Consider the following 18,794-nt stretch of genomic DNA (forward strand, 5'->3'; position numbering starts at 1 on the left):
ATTATTGCAGGTGACCTGAATGTCACCCTTGCTCTTGATGAGAAAAAGGGAGGCTCCATTGTCAGGGACCCTGCCAGAGAATGGGTTGAAGATATTATGTTGGGCTGGGATCTGGAGGATATTAAACCTTCTTCAGGGAAATACACCTGGTCCAACAAAAGATTAGCCCCCAATCACATTGTTGCCCGTTTGGACAGATTCCTTGTCCACTCTTCTTTCCTGACATGCGGTCTTATGGCCACTTCTAAAATTCTACCAAATCTCACTTCTGATCATAAGCCCATCCTCCTCGAGCTTTCCCTGGATGGTAATCTAGGCCCCATCCCTTTTCGTTTCAGTCCTCTGTGGATTCAGCAAGAAGGATTCCAAGAGGTGGTTTCTGAAGTCTGGAATAGGCCTGTCCATGGTTCTCCATTCTTTGTGTGGGAAGAGAAAATCAGGGGCCTAAAAAGAAGTCTTAAGGAGTGGGCTAAAAGATTGAAAACCCCTTCTGCCAAAAGAAAAGAATCTATTAATAGTCTTGCTGCTCATCAATTAGCTATGGAGCATAGTCCTGTAACACAAAGTCTTCTCCAAAAAGAAGTCGAGCTGCAAAAAGAGGTTCACAGATCTAGCAGGGAGGAGGAAGAATTCTGGAGACAGAAGTCTAGGAATCTATGGTTACAGTCCGGAGATAAAAACACCAGTTTCTTTCATAAGCAAGCCGAAGCTCGAAAGCATTTCAAATCAGTTTCTGAGATACATTACCAAAACACTGTGGTTAAGGATTTCGATGGCATTAAGAGAGCTGCTTACTCCTACTTCAAAGATCTTTATTCGGCTCCTGAAGAACCCCCTATTGATCCTCATGCCTACCCGATTGACTTAATTCCCAAGTGCGTTCAGGAATCGGATGCTCCGATCAGTATGGACGAGCTTAAGAAAGTTCTGGATTGCATGGAGCCTGATAAAGCCCCAAGCCCTGATGGGTTCTCTGTCAGGTTTCTCTTGACTTGCTGGTCAACGATCTTTTGAGAATGGTCAGAAAGTCCCAGAATTGTGAAAGCTGGGCGGTGGCATCAACTCAGCCTTTCTAGCCTTGATCCCAAAAGAGAAAGGCGCCATCGACTTCAGCAGATTTAGGCCCATTTCCTTGTGCAATTCCAGTTACAAGCTGGTCTCCAAAATAATTGCCAACAGGCTTAAGAACATATTGCCAGCCATCATTCCTGAAAATTAAGGCGGATTCATAAAAGGAAGAAAGATATTGGACAACATTGTGCTGGTGCAAGAAGCAGTTCATTCTAGCTGCCAAAGAAACGAGAAAGGTATGGTGATTAAGCTCGATCTGGCTAACGCATTTGATAGGGTGAGACATGAATTTTTGTTCATTGTGATGAAGAAGTTAGGCTTCTCAATAGCCTTCATAAACTGGGTGAATGCCTGTATTGCCTCGCCATGGATCGCGCCACTGGTCAATGGCCGTTCTACTGACTTCTTCCAAGCCTCTAGGGGCCTTAGACAAGGATGTCCTTTGTCTCCACTCCTCTATGCTGTTCAGGCCTCGGTGCTCAGTTTCCAACTCGATCATAACCAGCAGATTCAAACCCTGCCTGGCCTCAGAACGACTCACAAGGTGAAAGACATTAATCATGCCCAGTTCGCCGACGACACCTTGCTGCTTGGAGGAGCCAGCATAATCTCTGCCAGATCCTTCAAGAAGGAGCTGGACATTTACAGGTTGTTCTCGGGCAGCAAAATTAACTATCGAAAATGTTCTATCTATGGCTGGAACTGCTCGATAAAGGAGCTGTCAGATATTGCAAGGCTTTTAGAAATGGATGGAATTTGAAATTGGGAGTCATTTAAATATCTAGGGATCCCAATCTTCAAATCCAAGCCCAAAGTTGCTCATTGGCTGCCACTGCTCGATAAGCTAAAGAACAGAATCCAAGCTTGGGGAGCCTCTTGGCTGAATAATGCAGGGAAACTCATCCTTATGAAATCGGTCCTTATAAGTATGCCTCTATATCAACACTCCGTTCTCCTTGCCCCCAAAACCTTTCTCAGTAAAATGGACAGTCTGTTGAGAAGATTCCTGTGGGAAGGTGGGAACAACAATGATAGAAGGCTCCATTTAGTGAATTGGGAGACTCTCAAGAGACCTCTTCTGGAAGGAGGCCTCCATCTGCGTAACTTGGCTGCTCAAAACCTTGCTTTGGGATCCAAGATCCTGTGGAATTTAGTCTCTGGAAATTCTAGCTGGAGTAAAAGAGTCATTTGGAAGAAATACTTCCAAGGGCAACGCCTGAGATGCTTGGATAAGCCCCCAAGATCTTTAAAAGGATCTCCGATCTTCAATCTTTGCAGTTCTGCTATGGAGCAATTCAGCCATTATCTCTACTGGATCCCTGGTAATGGGAGAAAAATCAAAATCTGGGAAGACTCGATTCTGGGTGATCAACCTTTGATTCAAGTGGAAGGTCTAGCAAATATCAAAGCTTGGCTTCAGTCCTGCAATTTGTACACTCTGTGGGATATATCTAACTGGAAGGATGATCCCGATAGACTCTGGGATTGTTGGAATCTGGGGGAGGTTCCCCTTATGTTGCAGGGGGAAGCTTCATTACTGTTAGATCTGCTTCAAGGAAAATCTCCCTCAAAGGCCACTTCTAAAGACAAAAGAGGCTGGGGCTCCCTATCAGGCTCTTACACTGCTTCCGAAGGTTATAAAAGAATGATGGTTGTCCCATATGCTCCTCCTGACCCAGCTCAATGGAAATTTATATGGGATTTCCCCTCTCTCCCCAAAATTGACTTCTTCTGTTGGACTGTTGCGCACCAAAGCATTCTTACCAGAGATAATTTGCGTAGACGAGGGATGGAAGGGCCTTCCAGGTGCCCTCTTTGCTTGTCTGATGAAGAAACTGCCAATCATCTGCTGTTGCTTTGCCCCTTTGCTCTGGTAGTCTGGAGGGGAGTTCTGATGTTAGGTCCAGCTAAACTTGACCTCCCAGACAGCATTCCTTCTCTGCTCCGAACTTGGGCCAGCTTATCTCCCTTTTGCCTTACAAAAAAAAGTCTTCTTAAAACAAGTTGGATGTGGATCCCTAAATTCATCTGCTGGAAGCTGTGGTTGGAGAGGAATAATAGAATTTTCAGAGGGGAAAGCTGCACTTCTACAAGAGTTATTTCTAAAATCAAAGCTTTGCTGGGCGAGGCTTTGGAAGCCAATACTTCCTCAAGGAACGAAATGAGTCTGGTCAAAGAGGAGGAGCATTGGCTTAAAGAACTGGTTCCGAATCTGAAGGAAAGGTCCATTCCTCCTGCATTGGCCCATGCCAACTGGGAGATTAGGCTGGAGGAACTGGAGTTTATCAAGTGGAGATCGGCCTTGGATGATCACTGTTTATTCTTCGATGGGGCCTCTAAAGGAAACCCTGGGGTTGTTGGCAGTGGTGGGGTTCTTCTGCGTCCTGGAGGTTCATCGGAATTGCGGTTCCATTGGGGTCTGGGCATCGAATCCAATAACAGAGCGGAGGCTCTCGCACTGTGGCAGGGGCTGAATCTGGCGATTAATAGAAATATCCTCTCTCTCTCTGTCTTTGGAGATTCTAGACTTATCATCCAGGCGTTGACCTCTCATAAGACCTCCCATCAGGTTCATTTAGCCACTATTATCAAAAAAATCCGGCTCTTATTGCCCAAGTTCAGTAAAATCTCCTTCTTCCACATATTAAGGAATCTCAACTCTCAAGCTGATATGGAGGCCAATCTTGGCTCCCTCTGTAAACGGAGATCTCTGGTGGTCAATTCGATTGAATCCTCCTGTTCCATTCCTTAATGTTTCTGCTGATCGAACTTCCTTTCCTAATTGATCCTAGGGCTATCACTCTACTCCTCAATACCCTGCTCTTCGGGATCTCACCTCATTGTAATTTCAATCTATTTAAAACTGTGGTCTCAGGCCTGTTCTCATCTCCTGTGTGTCTTCCTTTCAATGGCCTCTGTTTCCTGTCGGTGGCCTATTTTACAAGCGTCCACAAAGAACCTTCAAGATGCCATCTCAGTTCCAGTATTGACTTTTACTCTGCTCTCAAATCTGAAGCCCATTTACATTATTATCACAGTTTCTCATCTCCGAAAGGCTGCAATCTCGACATGTATTTCTGTGCGAAGCAAAAATTGGGCCCTGCGCTGGAGCTTCTCCTCTACAGTAGCAGCATCTCCAAAGTAGACGCGGATCATCACTACTTTCTACCAATCAATTGCACCGTTGATCCTATGTATTGCACGAACATGAAATGCCCAGGGAAGTCTTCTGGCCCTTGTGCGATGCTTCGCCCATTGCCCTACAGCACCTCACTCAGCTTTGAGGGACATTCTCCTGTCAAAATAGGCGAAGCGAGGCGAACCTTTCTCTGCTATCTGTCTTCTGGTTTCTTTGACAGCAATTCCAAACAGCTATCCACGAGAATCTATCTCTGTCATCGCTGTAATGTAAGAGCATGCGGCAGCTAGTTTGCCGCCCTAAATAAAAATAACCGTTATTGTCAAAAAAAAAAACAATTAGTTGGGGTTATTAATCCCTTGGGTTTATAATGTTAATCCCTTGGGTTTATTGATCGCTTGTGTTCATAATCCCCAAAGTTTATAATATCAATCCTTGTGTTTATTATTCCCTTAGGCTTTTAATATTAATCCATTGGGTTTTAAATATGTTTGGTTTTTAATATGAATAATCCCTTGAGTTTATTAATCCCTTTGTTTTATAATATTCATCTTTAGGTTTATAGTATCAATCCATTCGGTTTATAATATTTATCCCTTTTACGAACAATAATTATAGTAATTATTGATAATAAATATTTAATAATTATTAATTATTAATAATTAATAATTAATAATACTAATTTTAGGATTATTCATTTTTAATATCAATATTTATATTATTTTTTATTTTTTATTTTTTATTTTAATTATAAATATTTATATTTATAATTAGGTGATTAATACCAATGTCATATTATCGCATTTATAAAATTAATTCCTTCGGTTTATAATAGTAGGGTTTATAATACTAATCTTGGATCTAACACTAGGGTTTATAATCTTGGGTCTATAATATTAATTCCTTGAGTTTATTTCCCCTTGGGTTTATAATATTAATCCTTTGAGTTTATAATATTGGGGTTTTTAATATTGGATTTATAATATCGCATCTAGTGTAAGGGTTTCAAATGTTGGATTTTTTATACTAGGGTTTATAATATTGAATTTTATAATTTTAGGGTTTATAATATTAATATTAATATTAATCCTTTAGGTTTATTAATCTATTGGATTTACTAATCCTAAAGGTTTATAATATTAACCCATTGGGTCTATTATTCCCAAGGGTTTATTTTTTATCAATCTTAAGGTTTAATATTCTCTTAAGGCTTATAATCATAGGGTTTATATATTAGTCCCTTGGATTTCAAATATTAATCCCTTAGGTTTATAATCTTAAGGTTTATAATTGTAGGGTTTATAATATTAATCCTACGGTTTTTAATCTCTTGGATTTATAATATTAATGCTAAAGTTTATAATGATTTGTGCTTACAATATAAATCTTAGGGTTTAATATTGTTCCCTTGGGTTTGTTAGAAATATTTAGGAAAAAAAATTTTCACGGAGGGGCAGAGAGTTATGATTTTCCCAAAGCTACTTTCGCACACCGCGGAGCTAATTTCGTGCAACTACCTTCGTGCACCGTGGAGCTATTTCACAGACTTGGATTTCGCAGACCTGGAGTTCGTGGAGCTATTACACATACTCAAAGATAAACAAGATAAGGTTGAAGCAACACAATAAAAACTTAGTATTGAATTCTAAAACATGAAAATACATTCATATGAGGTTGCGGCTCATTCACCAAGTAAAAACAAAAATTTCATGCGAAATAACAGACAGCAAAATACAGTAACTGTTGTTTTCACGCGCCCACCAAAATTTGCTCCACCATTTTCTCCTCAGAGACTTGCACTCTTTTTTTTCCAACTCTCTTACTCTCTAACCTGTCAAAATGAATTTTTACATTCATATTTAACTCAACATACAATTTTACATTTAATTCATGACAGAGCGAAATTAATATGATGTTGTTGTTGAGTGTGATCAGAATCGCATAGGTGTTTCTGGAGTGTGGGAAATAGTCTCTGAATGAATGCTTGCCCATATCTATTTACCAAATTACATTGACTGCTTTAAATTCCTTGTTGAGTTTCAAAATGGTTCATGTCTGGCTTCAGTCGTTCCATCTTCAAACAGAAACGCAACTTGCAAAAATACGTCTGACAAGTATGGCTTCTGTCAGGCTGTTTATTGCGGTGGTTGGGATTATTATTTCCAACACTTCGCCTTAATCACAATTGCACCATTAACAATTCCCAAATAGTTTCTAAGATAAACAAAACTTTCACATGCCAATGGCTTTGTGAAGATGTCAGCAAATTGTTCCTGTGACCTACAGTGTTGCAACACAGTTTCATCATTGTTAATCAACTCTCTAATAAAATTATATTTAGCATCAATATGCTTGGTCCTCTTGCGGAAGACAGAATTATTTGACAATGCAATTGTTGAGGTGTTGTCGCAGAAAATAGTTGTCTCTCCCTCTTGGTCATGACGAAGATCCCTCAACATCCTTCTCATCGAAACTGCCTCACATGCTACTGTTGTTGCTGCGACATATTCAGCTTCTGTTGTTGATAGTGACACTATTGGCTGCTTCTTGGAGGCCCATGAAATGGCTCTAGAACCCAAATGAAAAACATATCCTGACGTGCTCTTTCTATCATCGACATTGCCTGCCCAATCACTGTCAGTGTAACCAACCAGCCTGAAATCACTTGTTGTTGTGTACAAAACGCCATACTGTTTTGCCCATTGACATACCTCAGGATCCTTTTCGCTGCTTGCCAATGTGTCTCCTTGGGTGCCTCCATGAACCTTGACACCAAACTTACTGCATACATTATATCTGGTCTAGTGGCGGTCAAATACATCAAGCAACCTATCATGCTTTTGTATAATGTCGGATTGACATTATTGCTAGAATCTTCTTTGCTCAACTTCAACCCTATGACAGTTGGAGTTGGTGCGCGGAATTGTTGTTCTACATTTTAAACCTCTCCAAAATGTCTGCCACATACTTCACTTGAGAGATAAAAATGCCATTTTCCATTTGCTTCACTTCTATGCCCAAAAAATATCTTAACAGCCCCAAGTCAGTCATTTCAAATTCACTCTTCATGACTTGTTTGAAATCAATGATGAGGAAATCATCACTGCCTGTAAAAATCAAATCATCTACATATAAGACGATAATGAGAATCTTACCTTCGATCTCTTTGATGTAGAGAGCAGGCTCACCGTCACATTTGTCGAAACCATTGTCCAACAAGTAGGCATCTATCCTGCTGTACCATGCACGCGGTGCTTGCTTCAATCCATAAAGAGCTTTCCTCAACCGATACACTTTGTCTTCTTGGCCTTCAACCTCATAACGAGGCGGTTGCGCGACATACACTTCCTCTTTCAGCACTCCATTCAAGAACGTGATTTTACGTCCATCTGATACACTGTCCATTTATGCTGCGCGACAATCGCCACAACTGTGTGCACTGTCTCCATACCCTCGACTGGCGCGAACGTCTTCGCGTAATCTCTTCCATGTTGCTGCTTGTATCCTTTGGCAACTAGTCTTTCGTTGTGCCTTTCAATCTTTCCCTCAATGTTGCTTTTGGTCTTATAGACCTACTTCACTCCAATGACATGTTTTCCTTTCGAAAGGCTCACTAACTCCCATGTGTCATTCCTTTCTATTGCTTCTACTTCTTCCTCCATTGCCGCAACCCATTTTTCTTCTTTGACTGCATATTCAAAGTGGATTGGATCATCTACATGACAAAATAATGCAAATAAGGAATTCAGACCTGCGCTACTATCAACTTCATCACGCTCATAAATTTCATTTAAATTTCTAAATTTTGGTCTTCTTGTGCTTGTTGAAGATGGGCTTGACATGTCACTTGGTGTCGCACTTCACAGTGTTCTTGGAGAAGCACTTGCTTGGCTGCACAAAACTGTCCTATTATTTGTTGATGGCGTTGCTTACTGCCTGCTTTGTTGTGCTTGAATAGGAGTAGAGGGAGTCACTGTTGAGGAATTACTTGCTGCTGTTAATTCCTCTTTGTCCTCATGTGGTATACATGCTTTGACATTGACTGTCTTTTCTAAACTTCCATCCCATGCTTCCTCTTCTACGAACTGCACATCTCTGTTGATTATGACTTTCTTGGTTAATGGATTGTAGAGTTTGTATGCCTTGGACTCATCACTATATCCAACAAATATGCATTTCTCCCCCTTGTTGTCCAACTTCTTTCTCAACTCATCCGGGACATGTGCGTAAGCCACACATCCAAAAATTCTAATGTGAGTGACACGATGCTTTCTTCCACTCCATGCTTCTTCAGGAACTATGTTCTGGACACTTTTGGTTGGACATTTATTCAAGATATACGCTACACAAGCGACAGATTTAGCCCAATAATCATTTGGCAAATGCTTTGCCTTCAACATACTCCTCGCCATTTCCATAATGGTCCTATTCTTTCTTTCTACCACACCATTTTGTTGCAGTGTATATCTTGTTGTAAATTGCTTATGAATTCCATGCTCCCTACAAAAACGAAGGAAATCATTTGAGATGTATTCTCCACCTCTGTCAGTCCTAAGGACTTTGATGTAATGTCCGCTTTGCTTCTCAACAAGAGCCTTGTATTGTCGAAAGCGCTCAAACACTTCACTTTTCTATTTTAGGAGAAAGACCCATGTCTTCCTTGTGTAGTCATCTATGAAGGTCAATACATAGTGACTGCCACCAATTGATGGTGTCTGCATTGTTCCACATAAATCTGAGTGGACAATCTCCAAAGGTGCCTTTTCCCTCACTGACTTTCCTACTGGAAATGTCTCTCTATGTTGCTTGCCCAAGATACATCCTTCACATATGTTGTCTGGTTTTTCTATGAGTGGTACACCCTTCACCATGCCTTTCCTATGCAGCAAATTCAAACCCCCAAAGTTGAGGTTTCCAAATCTCAAATGCCATAACCAGTCTTCATCTTTTACCTCTGCTTGAAAGTTTACTTGTATGACAACTGCCTCTTTTCGCGCAGCTTCTTGTGAGTTCATTGAGAGTTGTGCTTGTGCACCTTCTTTCTGCAAATCTGATATTATTTTTAAGGGAAACATTCTATTGATTGTCATTTGAACCTTTGCAATCAACTATCTGCTTGGAGGCCTATCCAAAATTATGCATACATCATTCTTAAAGAAGACATTGTAGCCCTTTTGCATGAGTTATCCAATGCTCATGAGATTATGTTTTAGACCGGGGACAAAGTAACCATCCAAGATGTATTTCTTCTCCCCCTTCTTTGTTAGGATATTAACTCTTCCTTTTCCCATGATAGATACTTTGCTATCAGTCCCTAATGTCACTTCAAATTTCACACTTTCATCTAGATCATAAAACATTTCTATGTTTCCTGACATGTGGTTGCTACACCCTGAATCTAGATACCATATATCACTCTGCTTTTTTTGCTACATTAGAAGCTAAAAACATGCTATCATGGTTCTGATTTTCTCTTGTGAAATTTACACTTGGTTTGTTACTAATATCATATTGCTTCTTTTTACATTCATTTGCATAATGACCATACTTCTTACAGTAATGACATTGAACTTGAGATTTATCATACCTCTGACCTTGTGCTTGATTTTGGCTTGGGCCTTGACTTGGATTTTGATTGCTGCCTCTTCCATTTGAGCTTGAAGGGCTGCTTCTTCCACCTATGTGTGGGCTTCTTCCTCTTCCTCTAGCGTATGATTTTCCTCTGCCTCATCCTTGACCAAATGATACTTGTGTCTTGAAGGAATGCTCCAATGAGGAGCTTGCTGCTCTATTCAATCTATGTTCATGAGAAATCAGTGATGCATTAAGCTCATCCACTCAGAATTGTGAGAGATCCTTTGTCTCTTCTATGGCCACAACAATGGCCTCAAACCTTGCTGGAAAACTTATCAAAAATTTCTCAACTATTCTTCTTTCCTCAAGTATCTCACCATGAGACCTGATTTGAGTAACCAACCCACTTATATGTGTAAAAAACGAGTCTATATTTTTAGACTCTTTCATACAAAGTGTTTCAAAATTTCTCCTTAACATTTGCAGCTTTGATGTCTTGACTTTTGTCATGCCTTGGTAGGCTGTCTAGAGAGTGTTCCATGCTTGCTTGGACTTCGTTGTTGCTGCAACCCTTGGGAAAATACTTTCATGAACTGCTTGGAAAATATAAAACAGGACTTTTGAATCCTTCTTCCTGTTGTCCCTTAACACATATTTTTCTTGTTGAGATAAGGCATTGTATGTTGTTGCATCTGTTGGTTCTTGAAAACCATTCTCCACCAAATCCCAAATGTCTTAGAAGAAAACAGGACCTTCATTGTAATAGCCCAATAATCATAATTTTTGCCATTAAACTGAGTTATTTGAGGATTAGTCAAGCTTGTGCTTGATGTTGCCATTTCTGAGCATAAAAAAAAAACTTTCTACTTGTTGGTAAATATGCTAAAAACATTCTGCCCTCAAAACAATTCTTATTGCTAGTAAAAACACTTGTTTTTACACTAACAATATTTAACCCCCTCTGATACCATGTTAGAAATACCATGTTAGAAATATTTAGGAAATTTAATTTTTGCAGAGGGGCAGAGAGTTATGATTTTTGCGAAGCTACTTTCGCGCACCGCGGAGCTGATTTCACCCAGCTACCTTCGTGGACGTGGAGCTATTTCATAGACTTGGATTTCGGGGACCTGGATTTTGCAGAGCTATTACACAAACTCAAAAATAAACAAGATAAGGTTGGAGCAACACAATAAAAACTTAGTATTGAACTCTAAAACATGAAAATACATTCATATGAGGTTGCAGCTCATTCACCAAGCAAAAACAAAAATTTCGCACGAAATAACACACAGTAAAATACAGTAACTGTGGTTTTCACTTGCCCACCAAAATTTGTTCCATGATTTTCTTCTTACAGACTTGCACTCTTTTTTTTTTCCAACTCTCTTACTCTCTAACCTGTCAAAATGAATTTTTACATTCATATTTAACTCAACATACAATTTTACATTTAATTCATGACAGAGCGAAATTAATATGATGTTGTTGTTGAGTGTGATGTGTTTCTAGAGTTTGGGCAATAGTCTCTGAATGAATGCTTGTCCATATATTGACTGCTTTAAATTCTTTGTTGTGTTTCAGAATGGCTCAAGTCTGGCTTCAGCACCCTGCAAAAATACGTCTCACAAGTATGGCTGCTATTAGGCTGTTTATTGCGGTGGTTGGGATTATTATTTCCACCAGGGTTTATAATATTAATCTGTTGAGTTTATAATATTATTGGACCTTCGGTTTATTAATCTCTATTAATATAATTAATATTATTAATATACTATATTATTTATATATGGGTCAATATTATTAACATTGTGATTATAATCTAAGTATATATAAAGAATATTGATAGTTATATTAATATGTTAATAAATGTATATTAATCATTAGGATAATGATGAGAAATAAATAAGTACTATTAATAATAACTGTACACTATTATTATATTATGTTAATTTTGTTATTGTTAAATATATAAATGTTTGTTTATATATATATATATATATAAAGGTTGTTACTATTTATATAATTATTAATAAGTATGAATAGTCATTTTCTAATAAGCAAATTAACACTATACATCTAATAATTATTAATGTAATTGATAAATATCTAGAAAACTATATAATTACTTTTAATTGATTTTCTTAAAAAGCAATCTTTTTGCTCACTACTTCTGAGAATGCTTTTTAATTTATTCAAACTTCCAAAAGACGGCAAGATTTAATTAATCTCTTGAGTGCGGTCTTTCTTTTTGAAAATGAGAATGCTTTTTCATTTATTCAAACTTCAAACAGGTGACAAGATTTAATTAATCTAAGTGAGGTCTTTCTTTTTGATAATGAAAATGCGGTCTTTCTTTTTTAAAATTACCAGCGGAGAAAAGATTTTTGATAATGCAAGGACGGTCTTTTCGTCACTAAATTTACTCCCGTGGTGATTAATTTTATTTTATTAGTGATATTCTTTCTTACTTTTGCGGAAACTGGGTATTTACCATCATTGTTTATAAGTCACTGCCTACTTTATTCAAACTTCCACACAAAACTGGGTATTTACCGTCATTGTTACCCAAAAATTCGACGGACTGGACGATTTCGAGACAACTTTATTCCAAGTTCGAATTTCTATGAATTCTAAATTCAAAGTTACAAATGTATCTATGCGTCTATATAAACAATCACAATTTGGTTTTCTGAAGCATTGTGATTGTTTGTGTTTCACAGAAGGAAATGATGGATACCTGTTACGTCCCTTCTCTTTTCTGGTGCTGCCAGCTTTTCCTCTTTTATTCCATTCTCTTTTTCAATCCTCCTTTTGTCTTTTCCACACCCATCGCCCATTTCCCTCACCATCCTCCTCGTCTCACCAATGCTTCCGATCAACACGCTCTGCTTGCATTCAAGTCTGCAATCACATATGATCCGTACCAGTCCTTAGCCACGTCTTGGATGCCAAATGTTTCATTCTGCCAGTGGAGGGGCATCATATGCAGCAGGCGCAGGCAGAGAGTCGTTTCCCTAAATGTTTCAAGCATGGGATTACAAGGTACAATCTCTCCCCTTCTCGCCAATCTCTCCTTTCTTAGAGTACTTAGCCTTTGCAATAACAGTTTCCACGGCTACATTCCCTATCAATTGGGAACCCTCTCTCGCTTAAAGATGCTTCGCCTGTCTCTCAATCAACTCCAGGGTTCCATTCCGCCCACTCTGGGTAGCTGCCACAGTTTACTGAACAGGAAACATTCCCCCACAACTATGTGTTCTCCCCAGGCTAATAACCATGTTCTTGGGTGAAAACAATTTGATGGGAACAATCCCGGACTGCTTGGGAAACATATCCTCTCTGCAGTACTTAGACTTGTCTCGAAACAACCTTCAGGGCAGTGTTCCTTCTGAATTGGGTATGCTAAGCCAGCTCATCGCTTTCACGGCAGTGTTCCTTCCGAATTGGGTAAAAACCATCTGACGGGACGCATTCCGTCTTCGTTGTCTAACTGCACCAATCTTGAAGTATTGCAAATATCTTTTAACCGATTAGTTGGCCACATTCCGTCGGAATTGTGTAGCAAGAAGACCACCCAGTTAATGGGACTCCATCTAAGTGCTAATCAGCTAAGTGGCAGCGTTCCTTCATCCCTCTTCAATTGTACCAAGCTACAATTGATTGAGTTAGTAGGGAACCAGCTGAGCGGAATAGTGCCTATGGAGTTGGGTAAATTGACACATCTGCGGGGCTTCTGTTGGGCGGCAATTACCTTATTAGCGGCAACACCACGACATGCCCCATTCTTACTGCTCTTAGTAACTGTTCCGATCTACAAGAAGTAGACTTGGATGAGAATAACTTCACTGGGCAATTGCCGTTTTCTATAGGCCACCTCTCTACAAAACTCTACTACTTAGACTTGGGTACCAACGAATTCGCTGGGGAAATACCTCCGGCTATTGGAAATTTAAGTAGCTTAACATTCCTTAGTTTAGAAGGTAATTCTTTTACAGGGTCAATCCCTTCTTCAGTTAGTATGCTTCAGAAGTTGGAGAGGTTATATATGGATTCCAATAATTTACAAGGAAACATTCCAATGGAAATTGGGCAGCTAAAGAGCTTAGGTCTTTTATATCTCTTTGGAAACAATTTGTCTGGAAAAATACCTGATTCTGTGGCCAACCTCCAACAATTAAGATATTTAGATCTTAATCATATCAGGAAACATACCTGCAAGTGTAGGGAAATGTGTGAACTTACTAGTGCTAGATCTATCGTACAACAAGCTTAGTGGGCACATACCTCCAGAGGTTTCAGGCCTTGCAAATTTAGCCTTCTATTTCAACTTGTCAAACAATTATTACATGGCCATGTGCCTTTAACACTAGGAAAGTTCAATAAGCTTCAAGCTATAGATATTTCTGCAAATCAAATAACTGGCTACATTCCAAGTAGCCTTGGAAGCTGCCAAGAAGTAGAATATCTGAATCTTTCTAATAATGCACTTGAAGGTCCAATTCCAGTGTCAATCAATGAACTTCTAAGTCTTCAAGACCTAGATCTCTCCTCCAACAATTTGTTAGGGGGAATACCCGTATCACTAGCAAATCTCACATTGCTCCACCACTTGAATTTTTCTTTCAACAAGCTATCAGGAGAAGTCCCTAAAGGTGGAGTTTTCAAAAAGATTGGCACCACAGCATTTATGGGAAATCTTGGTCTATGTGGACCTTGGGTAAATCTACCACCATGCTATGCTCATAAACATAAAACTGTTTCGAATCTCAAAAGAGTTATCATACCTATTGTTGTTGTAGCAATTGTTGTATTGTGTTTGTTTCTTGCAATCTTGTGGAGACGGAATTGCAGGAGAAATATTCAGAGAGAGATCGGTCCATCATTAAATGTGGGGCATCGAAGAATCTCCTATGCAGAGCTCGCCATTGCAACAAATGAATTTAGTGATGCAAACTTGTTAGGAATTGGTAGTTTTGGAAAAGTGTACAAAGGGATTTTGAATGATGGCACAATGGTTGCTGTCAAGCTTCTCAATCTACAAAATGAAGGGGCTCAAAAGAGTTTCGATAAAGAGTGCAAAGTTTTGGGTAGAGTTAGACACCGAAATTTGATTCGGGTCATAACTTGTTATTCAGATCTCCAAATCAAAGCTTTGATATTTCCATTAATGCCAAATGGAAGCTTAGAAAAGTGGTTATATCCCGATGATGGAGAACAAAGTAGTTTGAATTTGATTCAAAGGTTGAATATAGCAATAGATGTCGCCCAAGGCATGACATATCTCCATCACCATTGTTTTGTGCAAGTGATTCATTGTGATTTGAAACCCAACAATGTGTTGTTGGGTGAAGATATGACTGCATATTTAATAGACTTTGGCATTGCTACTGTATGTTTTGCAAATAATGAAGATGGGGATATCACTTCCACAAATGCACTCAAAGGATCTACAGGGTACATTCCTCCAGGTATTATTTAAACTACATACCATATTTTAATTAATCTTGTGATTTTTTTTTCTAAATTTTTATTAACCATTGTGAATTAAAAACCTTAAGATGATGATCTATGAATGCAGAATATGGAGTGGGTGGACAAGTCACAACAAATGGTGATGTTTATAGTTATGGAATAGTGCTATTGGAAATGCTCACTGGAAAGAAGCCCACCCACGACATGTTTGTCGAAGGAATGAACTTGCAAAAATGGGTGGGTAGCAGTTTTCCAAACCGACTAATGGATGTGGTGGACTTGGGTTTACTAAGGAGGATGGGTAGTTGTACTGAGGAAGATAATGATCTCAATTGTCTTAGTTCATTAATAAATGTGGGATTGCTTTGCACAAATGAATCTCCTAAAGGACGTCCTACTATGATGGTCATTCTAGGCATGCTGCAAAACATCAGAGACACTTTTTTGAGCCCTGGTGCCATTCCCAAATTGCAATCAAATATAACACATTTATTGGGTAGTACAAGCACTACTCTCAACAACATTTGTGAAGGTCAAATTTCTTCAACATCTTAGTCTATTGTAATAAACTTGTAGTTGTGTAGCTAAGCCATGAAGTAAATTGAATCTTATTTCCATTTCCTTCTTTGTACATAAATTGTTGTTGTTAATTACATGTCATTCCCAAATTCCAATAAAATATAGCACATTCGCTGGGTAGTACAAGCACTATTCTCAACAACATTTGTGAAGGTCAAAGTTCTTCAACATCTTAGTCTATTGTAACAAACTGGTAGTTGTGTAGCTAAACCATGAAGTAATTTGAATCTTATATCTCTTTTTTTTTACTGTGCATAAATCGTTGTTGTTAATTACATGCAAACATGAACAACAAAGTTAGATCCACTATGAATGCATCCCGTCTGGTTGTATTTTTGTTTTTGGTTAAAAAAATTTGACTTTTAATTTTGAAGTTTTGAAAAAAATAAATATGAAACTGAATATTTTGAAAATTAGAATTTAATTTTAAAAATTTTTAAATTTGAATTTCTGTTTTCTGATTAAATAATTAATTTTATGTAATTTAAAAGTGAATGTTCAGAATTTTTTTTATTTAAAAATAAAAAATATCTATATGCTACCAAATTTCATAACAATTATTAAACAATACACCTATCAAATCCGAATATTCTCATATGATTTTCTATATACAAAGAACGATTTGTGTCATTAATTGTCCGCTACTGGCAGTGTAGAGAGATACATACACAAACCGATTGATTGCTTGAAGAAATTAATGCTATGTAACAGATCTCAGATCTCATTTATGACATAGGAGGTATGGACTGTGAAGGAGATTTGGTTCTCCTTAATTGCCTCCACCTATTTACTAAATCACTTGGCAGATTCTGTGCATTACCCAATCCAAGAACAAATAATAATAGATTTTGTGCCTGTGTGTGGTTTCAATGTTTTTCGCCACTATTATGGCAGGGACGAGGCCATGGACAGCCGTAGGGGCACCATGACTGGTGTTGTAACTGAATCTTGTAAGCCTGAAATTTCAAAACTTCTCTTAGACAAACTTGTATTAAAAAAAAATTCACTTGCAAAAACCTGCTTGTCAGCTTAATATAAACCTGCACTTGCAAAAAGATCTTTTATTCCTTATCAAATGTGTAGTCTGTCCAACTGTAGGTTGTCAATATTTCTGGTCATTTCAAATTGGGTCGGTATACTTCTATTGAAGCTGTAGGTACAGTTGTAGAGACTGCTTTGTTGACTGAGATTTCAAACAAGGATCATAACATTATTGATGAACTTCATGTCATGGAAAATGAAGCATTTTAAAAAAACGCAGAGTTATTCAGACAGCGAGTTTTAAATGAACATTCTGAACAAATGGAGTAGAAATTTAAAAACCTGCGACATGGGTTTTTTTGGCAAAGCGATCCCAATTGTTGTCATAGCGGGCAGATTCGAAAAATTGCACACCATTTGAGGGATTTTGCTGGTTCTCCCAAGGGGCGATACGGAAGCCAAACGTAAAGTGATTTGGAAATGAAGCCAAAAAAGGATTTCGATGGTAAAAGGAAAACCTCAAGGGAATAAGCATATTTTCGATCTCACCTTTATTTTCCGCGGCAATGCATGCTACAGGTGACATATAAAAAACTTGCAGACTTTCTCCATTAAAATATGGGAGAGCACCCATTTCATTTGCCAAGGCCGCGAATTGAACAGAGGCAGGGAATTTTATTTGTATATACTTCTAGTTCTCTGTCGAAAACCATCATGATCAATTGAGTGGGTGTTCCATTTCCTCTTCTACTCCTAAAATCTGCCAGAGTGTCTTTCTTCCGTAATAACATAAAATCCAGAGACCTTGGGACACTGTTTGAAGCCAAAATTGTCTGCTCAACAATACTTTTTCAATGTTAATATTCAAGTCGGTCTTGCGGAATTTGGGCAATTGTTACATAAGATGCTACAGGTTGTAAAGCCTTCCTCGAACTATGATCACAAAGCATGTACATTTCTTTTTTGGGGAGAGGATGAGGTTTCAAAGATGAAGAAGTAACAAAAATGGTGATTGTTGTCAAATGTGAAGTTGAATTGAAATTTTCGGCGCCACTTTGCCGTCTATGGCGAAAGTTAGGGCAGTTTGCAGCTGAATCTACCACACATGACTTTTACATCTAGCTAATTTTTATCAGCTTTGTGCTCATCTATAAAGAAAGCCAAGGCCAGACCTTCCATTAATGAAAAAGCTTATATTGTGTGTTCTCCATTTTTATTTGTGATCTCTATCTTCTTGTCCATTTGTCTGTGCTCCTCTGCTATGTTTGTCTATGCTTCTATGCTCACCTCTAATCCCATCAACTAGTATCAGAGCTAACGAAAGCGCTGTGAGGGATCGAACCCTGTCCACAAAACTTTCTGTCTATTGGCTTCCATAAAGGGTAATTCCCGGTATTCTTCTAATTTCACACCTGTAAGGAATAGTTGACACCCCTCTTTCCAATTCAGGGAAGGGATGTACCTCTGGTCTCGGATGTTGCTGTCTACAAATTTGGTGTAATTTTGCCCTGGAAACATTTCAATCACGCGGAACAAAAGCCTGCAATATTTTTTCGGCAACCAAGACGTAGAGTCCACCAAATGTCAGAGGCTATTCGCAATGGCCCCTGGCCATATCTAATAGACCTGACTACTTGCTCATATGAAATGTTTCACCTTTTCCACGATTGAGTAACATTGGGATATTAGGGAATGGCATTAGACCTTAGTCATTGTATTTGTTTTCTACCCCATTTGCGCTTTCTTAGATTAGATTTATCTTTCGAAATTGGAATTAATCTCTAGCACATATAGTGCAAGTATGCCTTGCAAGTCCATGGACCCCAGGTTGATAATTTATGTTAGTAATCTAATGGAAATTATTTTGCTCAACAATTACCACTCCTCAAACTATCAAGATAGAAGAACATATCAAGAAGAAAAAGTTAATAGTGTTGATTGATTCAGGAAGTACCCATAATTTTATTCATTGTAA

General features: G+C 38.5%; 2 protein-coding genes across 2 annotated transcripts; both read left to right on the forward strand.

Moving 5' to 3' along the window:
- Window positions 1–234: 234 nt before the first annotated feature.
- Window positions 235–1,014, forward strand: LOC149174071 (uncharacterized). Its single transcript, XM_089420731.1, has one exon. The coding sequence runs from the start codon at window positions 235–237 to the stop codon at window positions 1,012–1,014; it is 780 nt and encodes a 259-aa protein (XP_089276857.1).
- Window positions 1,015–13,423: 12,409 nt separating this feature from the next.
- Window positions 13,424–15,829, forward strand: LOC149174072 (putative LRR receptor-like serine/threonine-protein kinase At3g47570). Its single transcript, XM_089422525.1, has 2 exons — window positions 13,424–15,255; window positions 15,366–15,829. The coding sequence occupies exons 1-2, from the start codon at window positions 14,475–14,477 to the stop codon at window positions 15,812–15,814; spliced, it is 1,230 nt and encodes a 409-aa protein (XP_089278651.1). The 5' UTR covers window positions 13,424–14,474; the 3' UTR covers window positions 15,815–15,829.
- The last annotated feature ends 2,965 nt before the right edge of the window (window positions 15,830–18,794 follow it).

Source organism: Pinus tabuliformis, chromosome 4_1, assembly GCF_031772625.1.
Source record: "Pinus tabuliformis cultivar Carrire ecotype Pingquan chromosome 4_1, CPIR1, whole genome shotgun sequence".
Lineage (NCBI taxonomy): Eukaryota > Viridiplantae > Streptophyta > Pinopsida > Pinales > Pinaceae > Pinus > Pinus tabuliformis.